Here is an 18,689-nt window from a genome sequence, read left to right on the forward strand (position 1 = left end):
ACATTTGATTAATCAGTTTCTGTTGTTAAATAACCCTAATGTAGGATAACCTGAAACCCTAAACCCCGTGGTTTACACTGATGTTAAAATAACACTTCTTATAAAACAATGCTGTTCACTTTCAGAAGCTGTAGGGATGTTTTCTTGTCACAAAAAGACTGTGAAACATGCATGTAGGTTATATAATTTTAAATATATTTTAAAGATAATTTAAGTTTATTTTACACACTTTAAGCATTATTGTATCGCGTATCGATATCATATATCATTTGATATCCAGATATCATTTTTTATATTTTTTTACTAGTGGGTGCAGGACACTATAGTTAATAAGTGAGCATATCAAAATAAAGTAAACTGTGACATATTATACCCAAAAATTCTTCATACCATGGACTACCAGTAAAATCTATAAAAATTTGGGACCAAAAATTATTCAGACACTTTGACCTGAGCATGTTTTGCTTAAGTGTTTTTTCTTTAATTGCTAATGCGACCTTTTTACACCACAGACTGAACAAAATTAAGCTTTGCTTTAATTGGTTGACCTAAATTGGTATTATCTAATTGTGTACTTAAATTTAACAGCTGACTGCTATTCAACCTAACTCATTTGTGAGACAGTCTTTTGTCTAACAAAACCAGTGAAATATCAACTGATTTGATAACTCTTGAGTTCTTGTCATATTTTATAACCATTTTCGAAACTATAGCAAATAAACTGTGATAATGTGAGAAATGCTGAAGGTAAATTTGGGTTTGACTGTATATATAAAACACATTTCTTTTATCATCACCTCTTAGTGGTGTAAAATAAAACACAATTCCATTTAGTTATATTGAGTTCAAATATACACCACCACAAAAAAGTCAAAGCATTTGTTCAATCATCTATTTCACTCTCTCTATTGTACTCACAACAAACTCCCATCATGCTTGCATTGGGAGCTTCGGTGAAGTTAAAGGTCCTGTATTATGCCCCTTTTCACAAGATGTAAAATAAGTCTCTGATGTCCCCAGAGTGTGTATGTGAAGTTTCAGCTCAAAATACCCAACAGATCATTTTTTACAGCATGTTTAAATTGTCATTTTTTGGGGCTCAGAAAAACGCGCTGTTTTAGTGTGTGCCCTTTAAATGCAAATAAGCTGCTGCTGGACGACCCAGGGGGCGGAGCTTCATGAGCTCGCGCTCAGTCTGTCAGGACAATTTCATCTCACGGAATGATGATAATATCAGAAACTCTCAGTAACGGTGTTCATTTAGAGTCGGACAGTAATGCCTACAGAGTCAGAGTGCTGTATAGAGATGAAACAGGTATAGTTTAGTAGTTTAATTACGGTTATTATAACGTATTTGTCATCTGCTTGTATGTATCCATTATTTATTAATAGCCTACAAGTCTGCTGTTTCGGACCAGGTCCGAATGATGATCAAACATATACTGATGAGTTTAATAAAGTTTATTGTACATCACAAAAAAGATGAAGCGTCAGTTTTACTTCAGAAAATCACCGTAAGAGCTGAGTGAATACAGTAAGTTATAAGAAGTGCGCAAGTACATAAACGAATTTCGGTAGAGTTGAGGGAGCATTCCTGGTGGGCGGAGGTTAGTCAAAAAACTGTTCTAGTGACGTCATTAAAGAAGGAAGTAGAGGGATGTAGTCCAAACGGGCCGTTCGATGTAGGCGACTTCTGTTAAATAAAATATCTCGCTTGGCATTGAACTTTGAGCTTTATAATTTTACAGATATTATTTATGCTCTAACAGCAACATTACACACTAACTAAAGTTTGAAACATGGGATCACGAAGAACGGGACCTTTAACATCTTGATAAAACCCACAGAATGTTCCCATCATATTCTCCATCTTTTCTCTCTGCGGCCCTTTATACTCCTGTAGAATGCCCCCCCCTCTCAACATTTGAAAGAAAATGTCAAGGCCAGTCTTTTGTCGGCCGTCACACGTATGTGTTTGTGTGGAAATTAGACTGCACATTTGTCCATACATGCACAAGTGATTATTTGATGTGGCCTTTTATGCAGATTTTTTAATTGAAAAACATTTAGGTGGCATTCTTGTTATCACCTACACTCAATCGGTGTTGAAAATCAGCCAAGGAAAGGTATGAAAATAAGCTATTTAATTTCCTCATCCTTTTGGTCTGATCTTTTTAAACAGACAATGCAAAAGTTCACTCAATGGCGCTGTGCCCTGGCGTATCAATTGAGTTGTTAGACATATGTATTTCACTTCTATGACCTTTAAACATACAGAACCTCCTCAGAGGTCAGCAGTAGATGATTTAATCTAACAATGTCTAGCAAAAGAAAATAAATCGCTTCAGCATGAATTGGCATATGGAGAAAAATACAGCCTCCTGAAATGTTCAGTATGAAGCTTTAAAAATTGAGATCCATCCAGCATGTAGATGCTGATAATGTAGATCCACCAGCTTGACTTCAAATCAAGCTTAGTGTATTTTTTTAATTTCATACCACACAACATGGTGAAATTATTATTATTAATATAAATATTATTAATATAAAATATTTTATTTATATATAAAATATATATATATATATATATATATATATATATATATTTATTTATTTATTTTATTTTATTTTATTTTTTCAGGGGTGTAACGGTAAACAAACATGACGGTTCGGTACGGGCTATTTATTTTTAGATATAATAATCAACACTCAAATTAAATAAAAAATAAAAACATGTAAATTGCACATAGGGCAGGTTTTGCATTAACTTCTAAATCTAATTATAAAGTTAATTTCTACTCCAATTCCTTTTTTGAAATATAATCATTTACACAGTGGCTGTCATAATATGACAAATTTATTTAAACGTACATTAAATAATCAAGACATTAGTAACAGGTTAAGTAAATATTATGAATAGGCTAATAAAGTGCATATATGAAATGCTCCTCTCTAGAGTTCATTTCTCAGTCGAACTAACATGCTGTCAACTCTAAATGCCTGAGGTAAATGTAATGCTACGTGAGAAATTATTCTCAAGCTGTTTTATTGATATCTTTCCTCAGTTGAAACACTGGTTGAGAGATGTAAAAATATTAGGGCTGGGCAACGATTAATCGCATCCGAAATAAAAGTATGTGTTTACATAATAAATGTGTGTGTACTGTGTATAATTATTTAGTAAATATAAGTACACACATGCATTTATATATTTATGAAAAATGTGTTATTTATATATATAAAAACATATATATTTATATATAATATAAATTATATATAAATATATATATACAGTATATACATGCAAATATTTCTCAAATATATACATGCATGTGTGTGTATTTATATATACTAAATAATTATACACAGTACACACACATTTATTATGTAAACACATACTTTTATTTCGGATGCGAGTAATCATTGCCCAGCCCTAAAAAATATTGATCGATCTTCTTCTGCACTTTTTACTGGTAGCAAATAGCGTTGGATTACCATGCGCGCCCCCTTCTGGATTGGATCGCCTGTAATTGACTGTATTCGTCGAGCGACTGCATGCACTGAACCGTGACGTCCGTACCATACAATTACGTACAAGTCTGTACCATACAATTAAAACGCATACATGTACCGTATATATATATATATATATATATTTTTTTTTTTTTTTTTTTATATCTATCTATCTATCTATATATATATTAATTAAATGTATTGCCAAAAAGTCATTTTACCTATAATAACAAATACAAAAAAAGACAATTTATAAAACAAATTAAACAAAAAAGCACACCAGTTCAAATAAAAAAAATAAAATAAAATAAAAAAATCAACTGCACTTCTTTTTCCTGTTATTTTCCATCTTTCCTTCTCAATTCTTTCTGTAACCAAACTACGATGACCTTTCAGACATTTCACTGATGGACAACTGTGCCCAAGGACAGATTCAGCCGTGCCCGTTTGCCCCGAGCTGCCCCCTGGCACTGCCCACGGCCCCTACCTGGTGTACCTCTCACGGGGCAAGAAAAGAGCAAGGGATGCTCCATTTGGTGGCCTTAAAAAGAAAGGGTCATATTTTTTAAATAAAGTTAAACCTAGGCTGACCACATGCTAAAAAATGAGAAATGTATTAATTCAGTAAAAAAAGGTCTGAAAAAGAATGCGCCTACATCAAATTGTTTGTGCGTGTGTGCGTATGTCTGTGTAAGCGTGCAAAAAAAGTGAGATTTTACAAAAAGGAATAGATTGACAGATAGACAATGAGCTGTAAAGCTGGGCGTAAAGAGAAAAAGCAACAAGCAAACAAAAGCAGGTTTGATGCTTATTAAAGAAAATTGTAACACTGGCATTATGAAACAGTAACTGGGCTTTTCTTGCCTTGGGATATTCTAAAAAATTCATCAGACTGACAGCGGGAACCACAAGACTGATCAGGGCCTGACAGAGAGGTTCGGACGGGGATCAGACACAAACGCAAACCCCCCCCCCCACCCCTTGCCAACACCCCCCACCCCAACTCCCCAAATCAAATCAGCAAGAAGACCCGCCGTGGTGACACACCATCACCGTGGTGACAGCCTACACTTCGCCCGCCCGCAGTCCCGCTCTCAAATCCATTCTCTCCAAAAAATTCTGTCTACCGCGTTCTAAACTATGCGCCCCACGCAAACACGCACATACACTCTTGTTATGTGCGTTTGGTGCACATAAGGGGGTAGCCGATGTTTGATGTATAATTCATCTCAAAACACCAAGCAATACTCTTTATTCTGTTCTTTTAATGTCTAATGTAACACAGCTTCAGTGATAGCTCAAACCGGACTGTAATGAGGACCGAGTACCTGAGCCAGTTCATCAAAAGCAAGGTTATTGTAGAAAAAAAAGGAAAAAAACGATGCGAATTCAGCTTCATAATTCATCATTACGACCTCAGAAAAAATAAATAATACTAATTTAAACCTGAAATAATTTTTCTGCATTAAATATATTGATTGCAATAATCAACAAATGCAACATTCTGATAAAACGTTAATTGTTTTTTAAACAAGTAACTTCACAAAATTGAAAATGATATATTTCTTTAACAACCTACAGAGGATATGGTGAAAAATGTATAGTTTGGATTTTAATGTAGATATAAAAAGTCCTCTGATTGCATTAAAAGTTTTTTTCTAATCAGGTAAGTGGCAGGGGGTCCAAATCTATTGTCATTAATGTAATTCTGTTAGTTCTAACATAGAGAGCAATAGAAAAGCTCCCTACGGGCATCAGTCAGTCTAACTGTGAACACAGACAAGAGGGAGATGCAGTCACAGCTACTGAATATCAAAGCTAAAGCACAGAATCCACCTTGCTGACTTTACATCGTATCAACTAAAATAAAAAATAAAAAAAAGCTTTAGAAATATTAATGTGAATAATTACCAGGAATTACATAGATGATTGCAAGTAACAGCAGAACACGTTCAAGGCTGAGTGCAAAACACTTCTATAGCCTGTAAGTGTTCTGAGGAGGTCACTTTACTGGCTGGATGTTCAATAAAGAAGTTATTCTTTATCGTTTTTATGCATGTGCCCTTTTAAATTTATTTGAAATATTTTAATGCATCTTTGAGAACATGTTGACTCACTTGCATTAATGTAATTTTCTAATAAAATGCATATTGCAAATGTTCTAGTGGTGGAGTGCACGTCCGCATTTGTGTTTCTTTGTTTCATCATTAAAAGTGCATTCATCAGTAAGAATAAATTGTTTGTAATGAATTCAGAATTATGCACGCAAATTAAATATACAAGCACAACAGAAAATTTCTTTATTTCTTTAAGGTAGAAGGTTATAGAGCAGAAAAGGACAGACACACGTAAGAAAAAACAAAAAGTTATGAAATTCCTGTGTGGTGCATGTTACTTTAGGAAATTAAATATAAGGGTGAATGTCTTAAAAGAATTTTTTTTAAAGGTGATGTTTGGAGTCTATAAGCTCAATAGCAGGAGTTCAAACTGAGAAAATTGTAGGTTAATTAAGAATGGTTTAAGTGTTTCTGACTTCTATTCAAATTTAAAAATTTAAATCTGTCTGAAAGAAGCCAGCAGCAAGGTTACACGAGTCTTAAAAAGTATCATTAATATTTCAAAATTGACAATCACTTCAATGCACGCTCAATCCAAAGGGCTGGAAGTCTTTTCACACACTACATCACTGCTGAGCAAAAAAAAAGGCTTTTTTCTGAGCAAATATCCTGACTGCAAGGTACATCAAATTTTAACATAATACACTATTTTAGGATGTTAATTATATCCAACATGTTAAGATTTTTAAAATATATTTTATCAGCGCTCATCAAATATACCAAAATTCGATAAAGTATGCTCAGAACGATAATGCATAATTAAAAAGCCTGTTTAATGTTTAAAAGAATTTTCTATTTTTTTTTTATTATTAAACTTCATCTAGCATATTAACAGTTTTAAACTTCTGAAAAAGTATTGCACTGAAACAGATCTTTTCATATAAGTATACATATACATAATAAATATTATTAGTAATAATTGTATAGTAATACAATATTAGTAATAAAATAATAATATTCACTGTATCGATTTATTATTATTATCATCATTATTATTATAACAACAACGTCACTCTTGAATGTATGCAGCGTCTTTTAAAGAGATTCAGGGTATAAGTTGCTCCTCTTAGATCTGAAGGCCGTGGAGCCACAACAATCACATTTCTCTCCCTCAGGCCTCTTCACTTTCTCTCATTTTATCTTCAGCCTAAGCCGAGGAGATCTCAAATGTGAAGAAATGTCACCCTGTATGACAGATGAGTGTGTGCGCGTGTACATTATACGTCTCCTGTTGCCTATTTGCCCCAGATTCTGTCACATTTTTCTGCTTTATGAACACCAACAAAAAAACTGGTCCCCACATACCGCATGGCTGCACCCCACCAGCGTCACAGGAAAAGGACACTTCCTCCACAAGCTTTCCACAGTGGAAATTTGACAGATCGGCCAGTAAAACGCATTATGAAATATCAACTATTCAAATACAGAGAAAACTTGAAGAACAACCTCATTTGGACTTTCTAAACATTTACACTCAATTTACACAAACTTAAATCTAAGGAATTATAAGACATAATTCGAGGTCATTTCAAAACGATTAAGAGACACAACACATTTGAACCACAACTTTCACCTGCACTGTTCCAGCGCTTTCTGCCACAACATCTCGCAGACACAAACAAACAAACACACTCGTCGGTGTTAAGTTCCCCCCGCACATGACCCCAGGGTGTCAGTCACAATAACAAGGACGATGATGGCTGGGACTCACCATACATCTTCTCTTCCGAGTCTGTGTCAGCTGACAGGAGCAAGGGCTCATCGTTGAGCTCGCTGTCCGGGCTGGCCGCTTTGTCGTCATCCCGCAGCTCGCAGGCGTCCATATCGGCACGCAGGGGGAGCAGCGGTTTGCTCAGCTGCCCTGTGATCATCGGATCCTGGAGGAAGGATCAGGTCGGGAGGACAATGAGGGGGGGAAAAGGCAAAAGAAGTGATGTTAGCTTTGGCACGCACTGGTTCACTCTCACTGGGTCTCACGCACACACATGTCCGTTCATTCCCTCGCTTTCTGTCTCTCTCTCTTTGCTTTCTGAAACTCGCCACCTCTTCTAATACTCTCAATGGTAGCGCTTGCTCTCTCTCTTTCTTTTTTTCTTTTTTTTTGACGGTACTCTGGCTGTTGCTGCTGGTTGTAGCGCTGAAGAGCTCTTGTGGACGGCAGAAATTTGAAAAGATTTTGGTTAAAAATGCTCCACTTGTCAAATGACTCATTTTCACAAGTATCACCCAAGAGCCATCAGCATTAAAATAGAACACTTAAGTTACATATAAATGTGGCACATTTGTTAAGCAAAAAAGTGTTTTGTTTTAATTAACTAAACTTTTTGCACTTAACAGTAAGAATGCAAATAAGAGTTAATATATATACATACATATATATTTGAGACTTCATTGAGAATGTAATGGCCCACTTCAGTCAACTTTGATTTACATATTCTCTTAATATTCACAGATTGTTCTCACCCAATCCGTTTGTTGATTGGAAGAGCAATTTTGTGATGTTTTATTTTAAGTATTAACCCTAGAGTTCTTTTGAAGAACTTTTCGTTAAATACACACAATAAATAAAAATTAAGGTCACACTTTAGTTTAGGGTCCAATTCTCACTATTAACAGTTACTTTTGCCTCAATAAACTCCTAACTGATGCTTATTAATAGTTAGTAAGGTAGTTGTTAAGTTTAGATATGGGTAAGATTAAGGGATGTAGAATAAGGTCATGCAGAATAAGGCATTAATATGTGCTTTATAAGTACTAATAAACAGCCAATATGCTAGTAATATTAATGCTAATAAGCAACTAGTTAATAGTGAGAATTGGACCCTAAACTAAAGTGTTAACAAAATTAAAGACAATTTAAGTAAAGAGTTCATTAAATAAATAGAATAAGTAAAGTTTAAATCAATAGACAGAAGCGAGAAAAAGTTCTATGACAACATGAAACTTACCAGAAAGGTGCTTCCAGATGAAAGAGAAAAATATTAGAATGTTTTACGCTCCAATAATCTTACTTTGCTAAAATCCAAGAGCAGTTAGAGCTTGCCAGAGTGTGATGCGAGATCAGTCAGTGCATGCTTGTCACAAAGCCCAAAAACCAGGGTGGATAACGCAAATACATCAAGTACTGCTGGCGCAAGCCTGGGATTGCCTCTGGAGACTTGCTCGAGATGTCACCTCCACTCACTCTCTCTCTCTCTCTCTCTCTCTCTCTCTCTCTCTCTCGTGCGCTTCAGAAGTACCTCCCCCCACACCTTCTGATGGTGAGACGCACAAACAAATGTGTAGACATGGAGAGGGCAAAAAAAGCTGCTTTTCTCTTTTCACGCTCCCTTATTTATAGAGTCGTTTCTGTCCAAATGAGTGCGAGATGGGGGCCAGATGACCAGTTCGGATCGAGCCTTGCGGGGAACGGAGGAAATCAAGCGCCATCACGGGACTTCTGCCCCCCCCCCCCTTAATTCTGCTCCACCTCAGGAGGGTCGATGAATGGCAGCCCGTGGGGCTTCTGTTAATGTGCTTATCAGATGGAGTGCATGAGAGTTTGATATGACACATGATAATCTATGAAAATGTTAATCAATAGGAATAGTTTAAGCTGGCATGTGCGGTCCGGACCGCTTGGTCAATACTCATATGCTTTGCAACAATGTCTCTTGTCATCGCTTCACTGGAGGTTTTTTTTTTTTTTTTGTGCACTTATGCACAAGCGACTCACCAACGCATCGATGTGCCCCTCTATCTCGGAACGCTGCTGAACGAGGGAGCCTCTAATGCTGCATTCATTTAAGTCACAACATCCATCCATCCCTCCCTCCTCCCATCCCTTCTTTCCCCTTTGAGCTGCCTGATAGGTCCAGTGGAGGGCAAAATTAATACCTAATTGAATTGTGAAGTCATCAAAATAATCAATACTTTTTTATTATTTATTCTTTACAGTCTGTTGACTGAACGAGAGCTGTGAGAGGCAGCCAGAGAGAGAGAGAGAGAGAGAGAGAGAGAGAGAGAGGAGAGGGGGGACAGGCCTGAGAGGATGCAATACAATGTAATTTTCACCACGGGCTGCTGAAGAAGAGAGGGCACAATAAAACAGAAGGAAAATTACAAGAAAAAAAATGAGGGAAGAGAAAATGGGAATTTTTCCACAAGTTATAACCAGATTTTGGCATTTTTTGAAGAAAGTGCTTGTTTTCACCACGATTGGTTGCCAGGATGCTTATGCAGTTGCTAAGGTGTGTAAGATCTAGATGCTTGGTAAGGTTCTTGGTCATTGCTGGTTGCTCATTTTATTATTTTGTAGTAATTCAATATACATTACCATTCAAAAGTAAGTTTTTTAACGAAATTTAAATTTTTTAGTGCTGGGCCACGATTAATCGTGATTAATCCAAAATATAAGTTTGTGTTTACATAATTTATGTGTGTGAGCTGTGTATAATTATTTTTTTATATACAAATACACACACATGCATGTATATATTTAATAAAAAATAAATGTATACATATATAAATATATATATATATATATATATATATATATAAATTATGTGTAAATATATATATAAATACAGTATATACATGCAATTTTTTTTTAAATATTTAGAAAGGACTCACAACTTGTTTCTATTAATCAATTCTTCTGAAAAAAATTTATCCGTTTTCACAAAAATATGAAGCAGCACAGCTGTTTTTAACATTGATAATAATAGATAATAATTGATAATAATAGAACGTTTCCCTGAGCACCAAATCAACATATAAGAATAATTTCTAAAGGATCATGTGACACTGAAGACTGGAGAAACGGCTGCTGAAAATTCTCATTTTTTTAATATTTTAACAGCTATTTTTAAATAGTTTAAATTCTTACCAAACTTTTGAACAGTAGTGTAATTTTAGTCTTTTAAACTTTTATTTTAGATATTTATTATTGTTTGTGTCCATTATTTGCTGGTGCCAGAACAAGTCTAACACTGCTTTGTTAGTTTTTTTTTTATAATAAAATAATCCATGTAAAGTCATAGCATCTACCTCAAAGTCTCGCCTTCTCTTGCTCTCTCCTTTTTTCTCGCTCTCTCTCACAGTTAATTACACTAATGAAACAGGGGCTCCCATGGCAGTTCTTCATGCCAAAGAGCATATGTGAAGGGACCTGGGGAGTGTGCGCGCGTGTCAGTGTGTGTGTACTGTATGCGTGTGTGTTTGGGATCGCCTTACTCCCTCTCGGCCACACAGGAGGAGAAACAAGAAAAAGCACTCGAGCCCCTCTCCCTCTCTTTCTCCTTTGTCTACTCTGAGGGTCATTTCTGACCCTTTTCCTCATAAGATATCCATGCTAATTGCTAATGGCTTTAGCTGCCAGGGCCTCTGCCGTCCCCCGGGGCCACAAAAAGGGTCTTAGAATGGTCCAAGACCCCTGAATAGTCTTCTAATCACACATGCCATTTGCTTAGCAATGTTTTCCCTATATCTATTTCCTCATTCACATAATTATCGATAACAAAAAGATATAAAAACGTGCTTGTTTCATTACATAAAATACAATATATAATATTAAAATAAATGAAATCAGAATGATTGTCTGGTAACACTCCACTTAAAGACTTTATATAATGCATTAAAAAAAGTATGCATTAATTATGCTTTGTAATGCCCCTTATGCATTATATGGTATCATGAACAGTTGTAACCACAGTTTTAATACAATATAATAGTTGTTACTCCTTTAAAACGCATGATAAACAACCAGTTTCACATGTAACAAGGAATCAGCAAATAGCATAATGAATTTTAACTTTGGTTACAATTATTTATGAAAAGATATAATGCATTATAACGTACATTATGAAAAACTATACAAGTGTTACCAATTGTCTCATTTGTTTTAAACAATCAATATAAAGTATACATTATGGCCTGGTTTCACAGACAGGGCTTAGATTAAGCCATGATTAAGCCTTAGTTAAATTAGGATATTTAAGTAGCTTTTCAAAACGTGCCTTGGAAAAAAACATTACTTGTCTTTTACTAACTACATCTTGAGACAAAACGATGGCACTGACATATCTTAAGATATGTCAGTACAAGATGCTTTCAGTCAATACAACTCAAACATACACTCACCTAAAGGATTATTAGGAACACCTGTTCAATTTCTCATTAATGCAATTATCTAATCAACCAATCACATGGCAGTTGCTTCAATGCATTTAGGGGTGTGGTCCTGGTCAAGACAATCTCCTGAACTCCAAACTGAATGTCAGAATGGGAAAGAAAGGTGATTTAAGCAATTTTGAGCGTGGCATGGTTGTTGTTGCCAGACGGGCCGGTCTGAGTATTTCACAATCTGCTCAGTTACTGGGACTTTCACGCACAACCATTTCTAGGGTTTACAAAGAATGGTGTGAAAAGGGAAAAACATCCAGTATGCGGCAGTCCTGTGGGCAAAAATGCCGCCTTGATGCTAGAGGTCAGAGGAGAATGGGCCGACTGATTCAAGCTGATAGAAGAGCAACTTTGACTGAAATAACCACTCGTTACAACCGAGGTATGCAGCAAAGCATTTGTGAAGCCACAACACGCACAACCTTGAGGCGGATGGGCTACAACAGCAGAAGACCCCACCGGGTACCACTCATCTCCACTACAAATAGGAAAAAGAGGCTACAATTTGCACGAGCTCACCAAAATTGGACAGTTGAAGACTGGAAAAATGTTGCCTGGTCTGATGAGTCTCGATTTCTGTTGAGACATTCAGATGGTAGAGTCAGAATTTGGCGTAAACAGAATGAGAACATGGATCCATCATGCCTTGTTACCACTGTGCAGGCTGGTGGTGGTGGTGTAATGGTGTGGGGGATGTTTTCTTGGCACACTTTAGGCCCCTTAGTGCCAATTGGGCATCGTTTAAATGCCACGGCCTACCTGAGCATTGTTTCTGACCATGTCCATCCCTTTATGACCACCATGTACCCATCCTCTGATGGCTACTTCCAGCAGGATAATGCACCATGTCACAAAGCTCGAATCATTTCAAATTGGTTTCTTGAACATGACAATGAGTTCACTGTACTAAAATGGCCCCCAGTCACCAGATCTCAACCCAATAGAGCATCTTTGGGATGTGGTGGAACGGGAGCTTCGTGCCCTGGATGTGCATCCCACAAATCTCCATCAACTGCAAGATGCTATCCTATCAATATGGGCCAACATTTCTAAAGAATGCTTTCAGCACCTTGTTGAATCAATGCCACGTAGAATTAAGGCAGTTCTGAAGGCAAAAGTGGGTCAAACACAGTATTAGTATGGTGTTCCTAATAATCCTTTAGGTGAGTGTATATTTTACTCTTGGACTAGACTAAAGCCTTGTCTATGAATCCAGGCAAAAGTATATTATATTCCTTTCATGCTGTAATATTAAGCACTAAGGCCCAATGGGATACTCAAAGGGCAATTGTGCAGATTCTTATACATACCTATAAATTAAAGATATAAGTGAGCAATAATCACAATAAATATAATGATGCCTAACTAATCAAATGAAATCCACCATAGGGCTGGAAACATATCACCTCTCTTTCTGTAAGCTAAAGGAATCCTTCAGAGACAGTATCAGGGACCTTAAAAGACACATTTTCTCAAATATAGCCTACATTATACATACACATTTCAGCCTGCTTTACAGACAGGGCTTAGATTAAGCCAGGATTAGGCCTTAGTTAAATTAGGACATCTAAGAAGCTTTTATAAACGTGCCTTAGAAAAACATTACTGGTGTGCATCTTGAGACAAAACAATGGCACTGACATATTTTAAGATATGCCAGTGCAAGTTGCTTTCAGAACAGCACAAACATGTATTTTAGTCTGGGAATAGGCTTAAGCCAGGTCTGTGAAACCAGGGGTTCATTGCTTTACATTAAGAAATCAGTATTTAAAAGAACATAGTCTGTGCTTTTGTTTTTGCTTATTATAAATTTCTATTTTGTTTTTTTGTGCACTGTATAGCATATTATGTACATAGATTAATTTACTATCAAATTGCACATTGTTTGGAGGAATACTTTTTTTTAAATAATCAATTCAAATTAAAAAAAGGTTAATTTTTAATTAATTTCTTTAATCAAAGAAATAACCGAGAGATTAATTAGTTTTAAAAATAATCATTAGTTGCAGCCATTAATTAATATTAATTTATTAATTTATAATAAAGCTACTTTTCTGACTTTCATAATAAAAAAATGGGACTCTTAAGATTAATAATCTTCATCATTAGTACATTATTCCATTGCTTTCATACTAGTTAAAGGATTAACTTTTTATTGATTTGTGAGAATACACATAATAATACATGCATTTTTTGTTTTCTATTTAACCGATGTCTAACAAAACTAAAATGTCATCAAGCAAATACAAAACTACCATACTAGAATCTCTGCAAATCCTCACAATTTTTTTTTCGACAGCAACCACATTTTCAACTTAATGCTGTTTTTCTAGTAATGCAGATATGCCTATAATGACAAAGATGATGAAGTCATTGTATTCCTCCATCTATATCTTACATAACATTTAAAATAAATTAATTTACATAAGTGCACTCAATCTTGTTACATTCATACAATTGTAATATTTATGTAGAATGACCCCTAATTGATTTTTACTTCCAGGAAAATTTATGCATGGCTGAATTTATGGTGCGTTAGTCAAAGCAACAGCCGGTGTCTTTGTGATGCTGCTCAGATGAAACTACTTAATTGACTAGGATCAGAGAACAGTGAGAAAATGTGTCACAGCCTATCAAAGATGAGTGCTGGAGAAAGCTCTGATGCTTCAGACACTATCAGGCCCCCCTCAGATAAATATAAAGAGTCATTGATTGTTCAGAAGGGTGAGTTTGTGTGCATGCAGGGTTTTTTTCAGTTGTTTTTTTTTCTTTTGCTACATCGATCTCAGAGCTGACCTTATGGTGCATCAAAGCCTACAGGAGCTAATCTGCCCTCTGTATTATGACCTGAGCACAGAAAGATAGCGTTCAAGGGGGTGAAAGAGACAGAGAATACAGAGAAGCTAGCGGGAGGAAGAGGAATTCACACGTGAGAGTGAGAGAGATTAAAAAGAGAAAGTCCAAATACTCACATAAGAAGCATCTACTCAAAGGTCTTCATCAGCATGCTTCCTTGGTCGGTTACTGATGGTAACATTGTCTGGATTCTCATTGGCTGACGGGCAGGGCAGGTTTCAGGGCCTGTCTGTTGTCTGACACTGACAAATAGTTTTTAATACCTTGAATTTCCAGCATCTTCTGCCCAGCATGTATAGTGGACAACAGATATCAGAGTGTATGAATACTCACAGTTGCATGGACATTATCACTTATTGGTAAGGTTTGCGGTCTTGGGACCTATGCATGACTGCAAGACACTTTTCGGGCTGGGTATTAACAGATTTCATGTATCGATTCGATATCTATTTGTTTTGGATATACAGGTATATCATATAAATATGAACCCTGTTAGGTACTGCATTACTGTAATATTAAAGGTGAACAAAATTAAAGTCCAACTGAAATCAAAATTGACCCTATTTACTTTGTTAGCGCATATCACTAGTATTGTGGTGAACAATTAATCCGTGCAAGTTAAAACCCAGAAAAAAATTGTTTGCCGTCGTAATCTTTACTCAAAGTCTGAAAAGTTACTTCCGGTCTGGAATGGCGTTCCTTCTCTGATGACGTAGGTTTGACGGCTTGGTTTGGGAAACGCTTAACCACTCCCCTCAAACCGTTAGTCTGTAATGAGCAAAAGATGGAGAGGAGGAGCGCTAGAGTAAAACCCTGCCCTCTGTTCAATATTCCTTTTCACTGGGAAATACGTCACATCACTGGAGAAAAGTCGTTTGCAACTTCCGGTTCACGCGGACTTTAACAAGTCCAAATTCCATTTCTAATGCTTTATTTTTGGGAAATAATCAACACTTAAATAAAAACTGAGTTGTATAAAAACATTTAAATTGCACAAACTGTAAACATGGTTGTAATTTTAACTGCAAAAGACAAAAAAATGCAACTGTCACCATTATAGGGGCTTTCGCACCGGGTAGTTCTAGGTACTAGCCACCAGGGTGGTTCCCTGAGAACTAATGGTTCCCCTAGGAACATTTTCCTGGTTGCATTCACACCGCCAGTAAAAACTCTGAAGTGACGCAAGCCGGGCTTGTTGTTGTGATTTTTATTCTGACGGCGCTGAGAACGCCAGCTAGAGCCACACTGTGCTCGCATTCTCCGTGTTCATTAGTTTACGATCTGTCAAACAGTCCTGTCTAATACGTCATTAGATAGAACTGCTATACATAAAAGTAGAGAGTAATGAAAAGTTAGCTGATCAGAAATACATAATCATGTTTTGCTTGGTCCCCTCAAAGATGTGTTGGATTTTCCAATAGTTCTAGAAACTATGAAAAGGTTCCTCCGGTGCGAAAACCCCTTATGTTCATTTTAGCTTTAGTTTCATTTTCATGGACTCTTATTTTGTTCCTCTTTGTTGCTGTCTGTCTATGTTCCTGTTTGCACGTCATTAATCAGTTGTCATGGTGATTCATTATGTTCCTAATTAGAGCACAACTGTTTGTATTTGAGCTTGTCACCTTGTGTATTTAAGTTCCTCTGTTCCTTTCAGTCATAGTCTGTTATTGTTTGTGCATGGCACACTGTCTCACATCTATGTGGATTAACTGAGTTTCCTTTGTTTTAATAAACACGGTTCTACCTGAATCTTCTTCGTCATCATTGGACTAAAACGTGACAGAATAACGGACCCTCAAATTGAGTAAGAAAATGGATATTGCTGCCCAGTTTATTGAACTCGCCAGAGAGAACCGCTCTATCTTGGAGTACTCTGCCAGATTCTGTCAACTGGCTGCAAGAACAAACTTTAACGATGAGACACTAAAGTCTCATTATTGGACTTGGACTCTATATTATTATAGTCCCCTAAATCTACCAGACATGGAAGGAGGAACCAGAAGAGAGGCGATCCTCCGATGTCTGCAGTGCACTTACCCTCAGCTGATGTCAGCGTTAATGGCCACTGCAGAGCCAGAGTATTCGCCCATGGCAGGAAAGGAGCTTGAGCAGAGCTGGGCAACACACATGCCCACAACGGAGCCCGAGCGTAAGGCCACGTCTGTCCTGGAGCCAAAAGCAGCCGCTCAGTCTGACCAGTTGTGTCTGCTGACTTCTACATACGAGCCGGTGGGAGATAGAGCAGAGCTGGACGAGGAAGACCTCAGTTGATTCCACCCAGTACTGAGCCTTCATCACTGCTAGTCCTACCCACCTCAGAGACTTTTTCACAGCTGGTCTTGCCCAGCTTAAACACTTCAGTACTATGGATAATACACCCACCCTACCTCCCTCTCACACCTCCTCTGCCCAGGCTATTTGGTCACTCTGCCCCACCTTTACTGGTGCCCTTCAGTTCCTCGGATCCTTTACTGGCTCTTACCAGCTCTGATCCGCCATGGACTTCTAGTGCGCTAGCTCAGCCAAGGTGTGTTGACTTCTCTGTTCCACCTCAGACCTCCAGGCCCGTAGCTCCAACTCGGTCCGTCGAGCAGTCGACTCCGCCTTGGCTCCTCCCTCCCTCTGCGCCCCACTCTGGACGTCCACCTTTTCAGTCATTGTCCGTTATTGTTTGTGCATGGTACGCTGTCTCACATCTATGTGGATTAACTGAGTTTACTTTGTTGTAATAAACACGCTTCTACCCGAATCTTCATCATCACTGGACTAAAACGTGACAGCGACAGTTAATTTGTTAACAGTAATTTCCTGTATTATATAAGGAGAAAAAATTTAATAGATCTAACCTTACATTTTGTGTAATTTTATAATAAAATACTATTAAATGTACAATTTTTGAAGTAAAAAGAACAAATCATCTTATAATTTACAGTGAAAAGTCATAAACTGGAATTCCCTGTGTGACAAATCACATTTGATAGTTTTTCATTTTATGTTTCTTAGTTTTGTTATCATTACATTAGGGTTCTATGTTACATCTTATGTTGTTAAATGAATGTTTATTGCGATATTGTAGTCACAACACTAAGTGTCATGTGTGTTACGGTATTTTGTATGTGTGTGTATGACACCATGTGCACCTTCTATATATGTATGTATGTACAAGCTTGTGAAAAAGGTGCCAGTGTTTTTTTTTTATTAAAGTGTGTTCAGTTATTTCTTCTAGCTAACTAATGAGCTATAGACATTGAAGGGTTTTCTGAGGTAAAAGTAACATTACGTGGCTGCCATGGATTCAGCAGCACCAGGTCCTTTAGCTCCACCTACCCTTTCCCAATCAGCAGAATACTAACCTGCCACACTTGTCACATCCTCATCGAGCACCCATTATCATTAGCACACAGCTTAAGGCGGGCATACACTGTGCGTTTTCTGTGCGATTTCAGCAAGGTTACCTACTTTCACTGAACGAATAGATCTCATGCGATGTAAAGCCAAAGCTCGCGTTTTATGTGCTCACACTATACATATTCTGAACGTCGAGCTGCGACTTGACAGCTCACACTATACGTGTGAAATATGTGCGATAAACCCCCATGCCGGAATTCACCAATAGACCATGATATCGTGTATCCAGATATATTGTCAAAACAAGCATCAACTATCAAACAGCTTTATTTCAATGATATTAACTATCATTAAAAACAGCTTTATTTCAAAAACAGCTGAACATTGTTTAACAAATGAATAAAAGAGGCACGGTGTACATCGCAGGTGGCTTGGAAGACGTGGGTAATATGATTTATCCATTTTGCAATACTAACTGGAGGTAAGCAACAGTAATTTGTAGCTAGTTTGATAGTTACAGTACAGAACTTAAAGATCTCCCTCTTTTCGTTTTCTTTCTTGCTGCATTAAAGATGAAATGGTTAAACTTCGGTTTTCGCGCAGGCCCAGTGAGGGAAAAAACACTGATTTTAGGGCCATCAGTTCGTAGCTCTGCTTCAACTGTGCGATATAGTCACGAGTAGCGACCAAAAT

At 37.0% G+C, this 18,689-nt stretch overlaps 1 protein-coding gene across 3 annotated transcripts in view; it reads right to left on the bottom strand.

Annotated features, from left to right (window-relative positions):
• pou6f2 (POU class 6 homeobox 2) overlaps positions 1-8,750 on the bottom strand; it is a 99,254-nt gene extending 90,504 nt beyond the window's left edge. The window contains exons 1-2 of one of the 3 annotated variants that reach the window (XM_084102593.1): positions 8,579-8,750; positions 7,342-7,507 (exon numbers count right to left, since the gene is read on the bottom strand). In XM_084102593.1, coding sequence (XP_083958719.1) covers positions 7,342-7,501 — 160 coding nt within the window. In that variant the 5' untranslated portion in view covers positions 7,502-7,507; positions 8,579-8,750. Of the gene's footprint in view, positions 1-7,341; positions 7,885-8,578 lie in introns of those variants that run through there. The other 2 variants (XM_084102594.1, XM_084102595.1) reach the window with 2 other exon arrangements.
• Positions 8,751-18,689: the final 9,939 nt, after the last annotated feature.

The sequence above is a fragment of the Abramis brama genome (genome assembly GCF_963993115.1).
Source record: "Abramis brama genome assembly, chromosome: 24".
NCBI classification, from domain to species: domain Eukaryota; kingdom Metazoa; phylum Chordata; class Actinopteri; order Cypriniformes; family Leuciscidae; genus Abramis; species Abramis brama.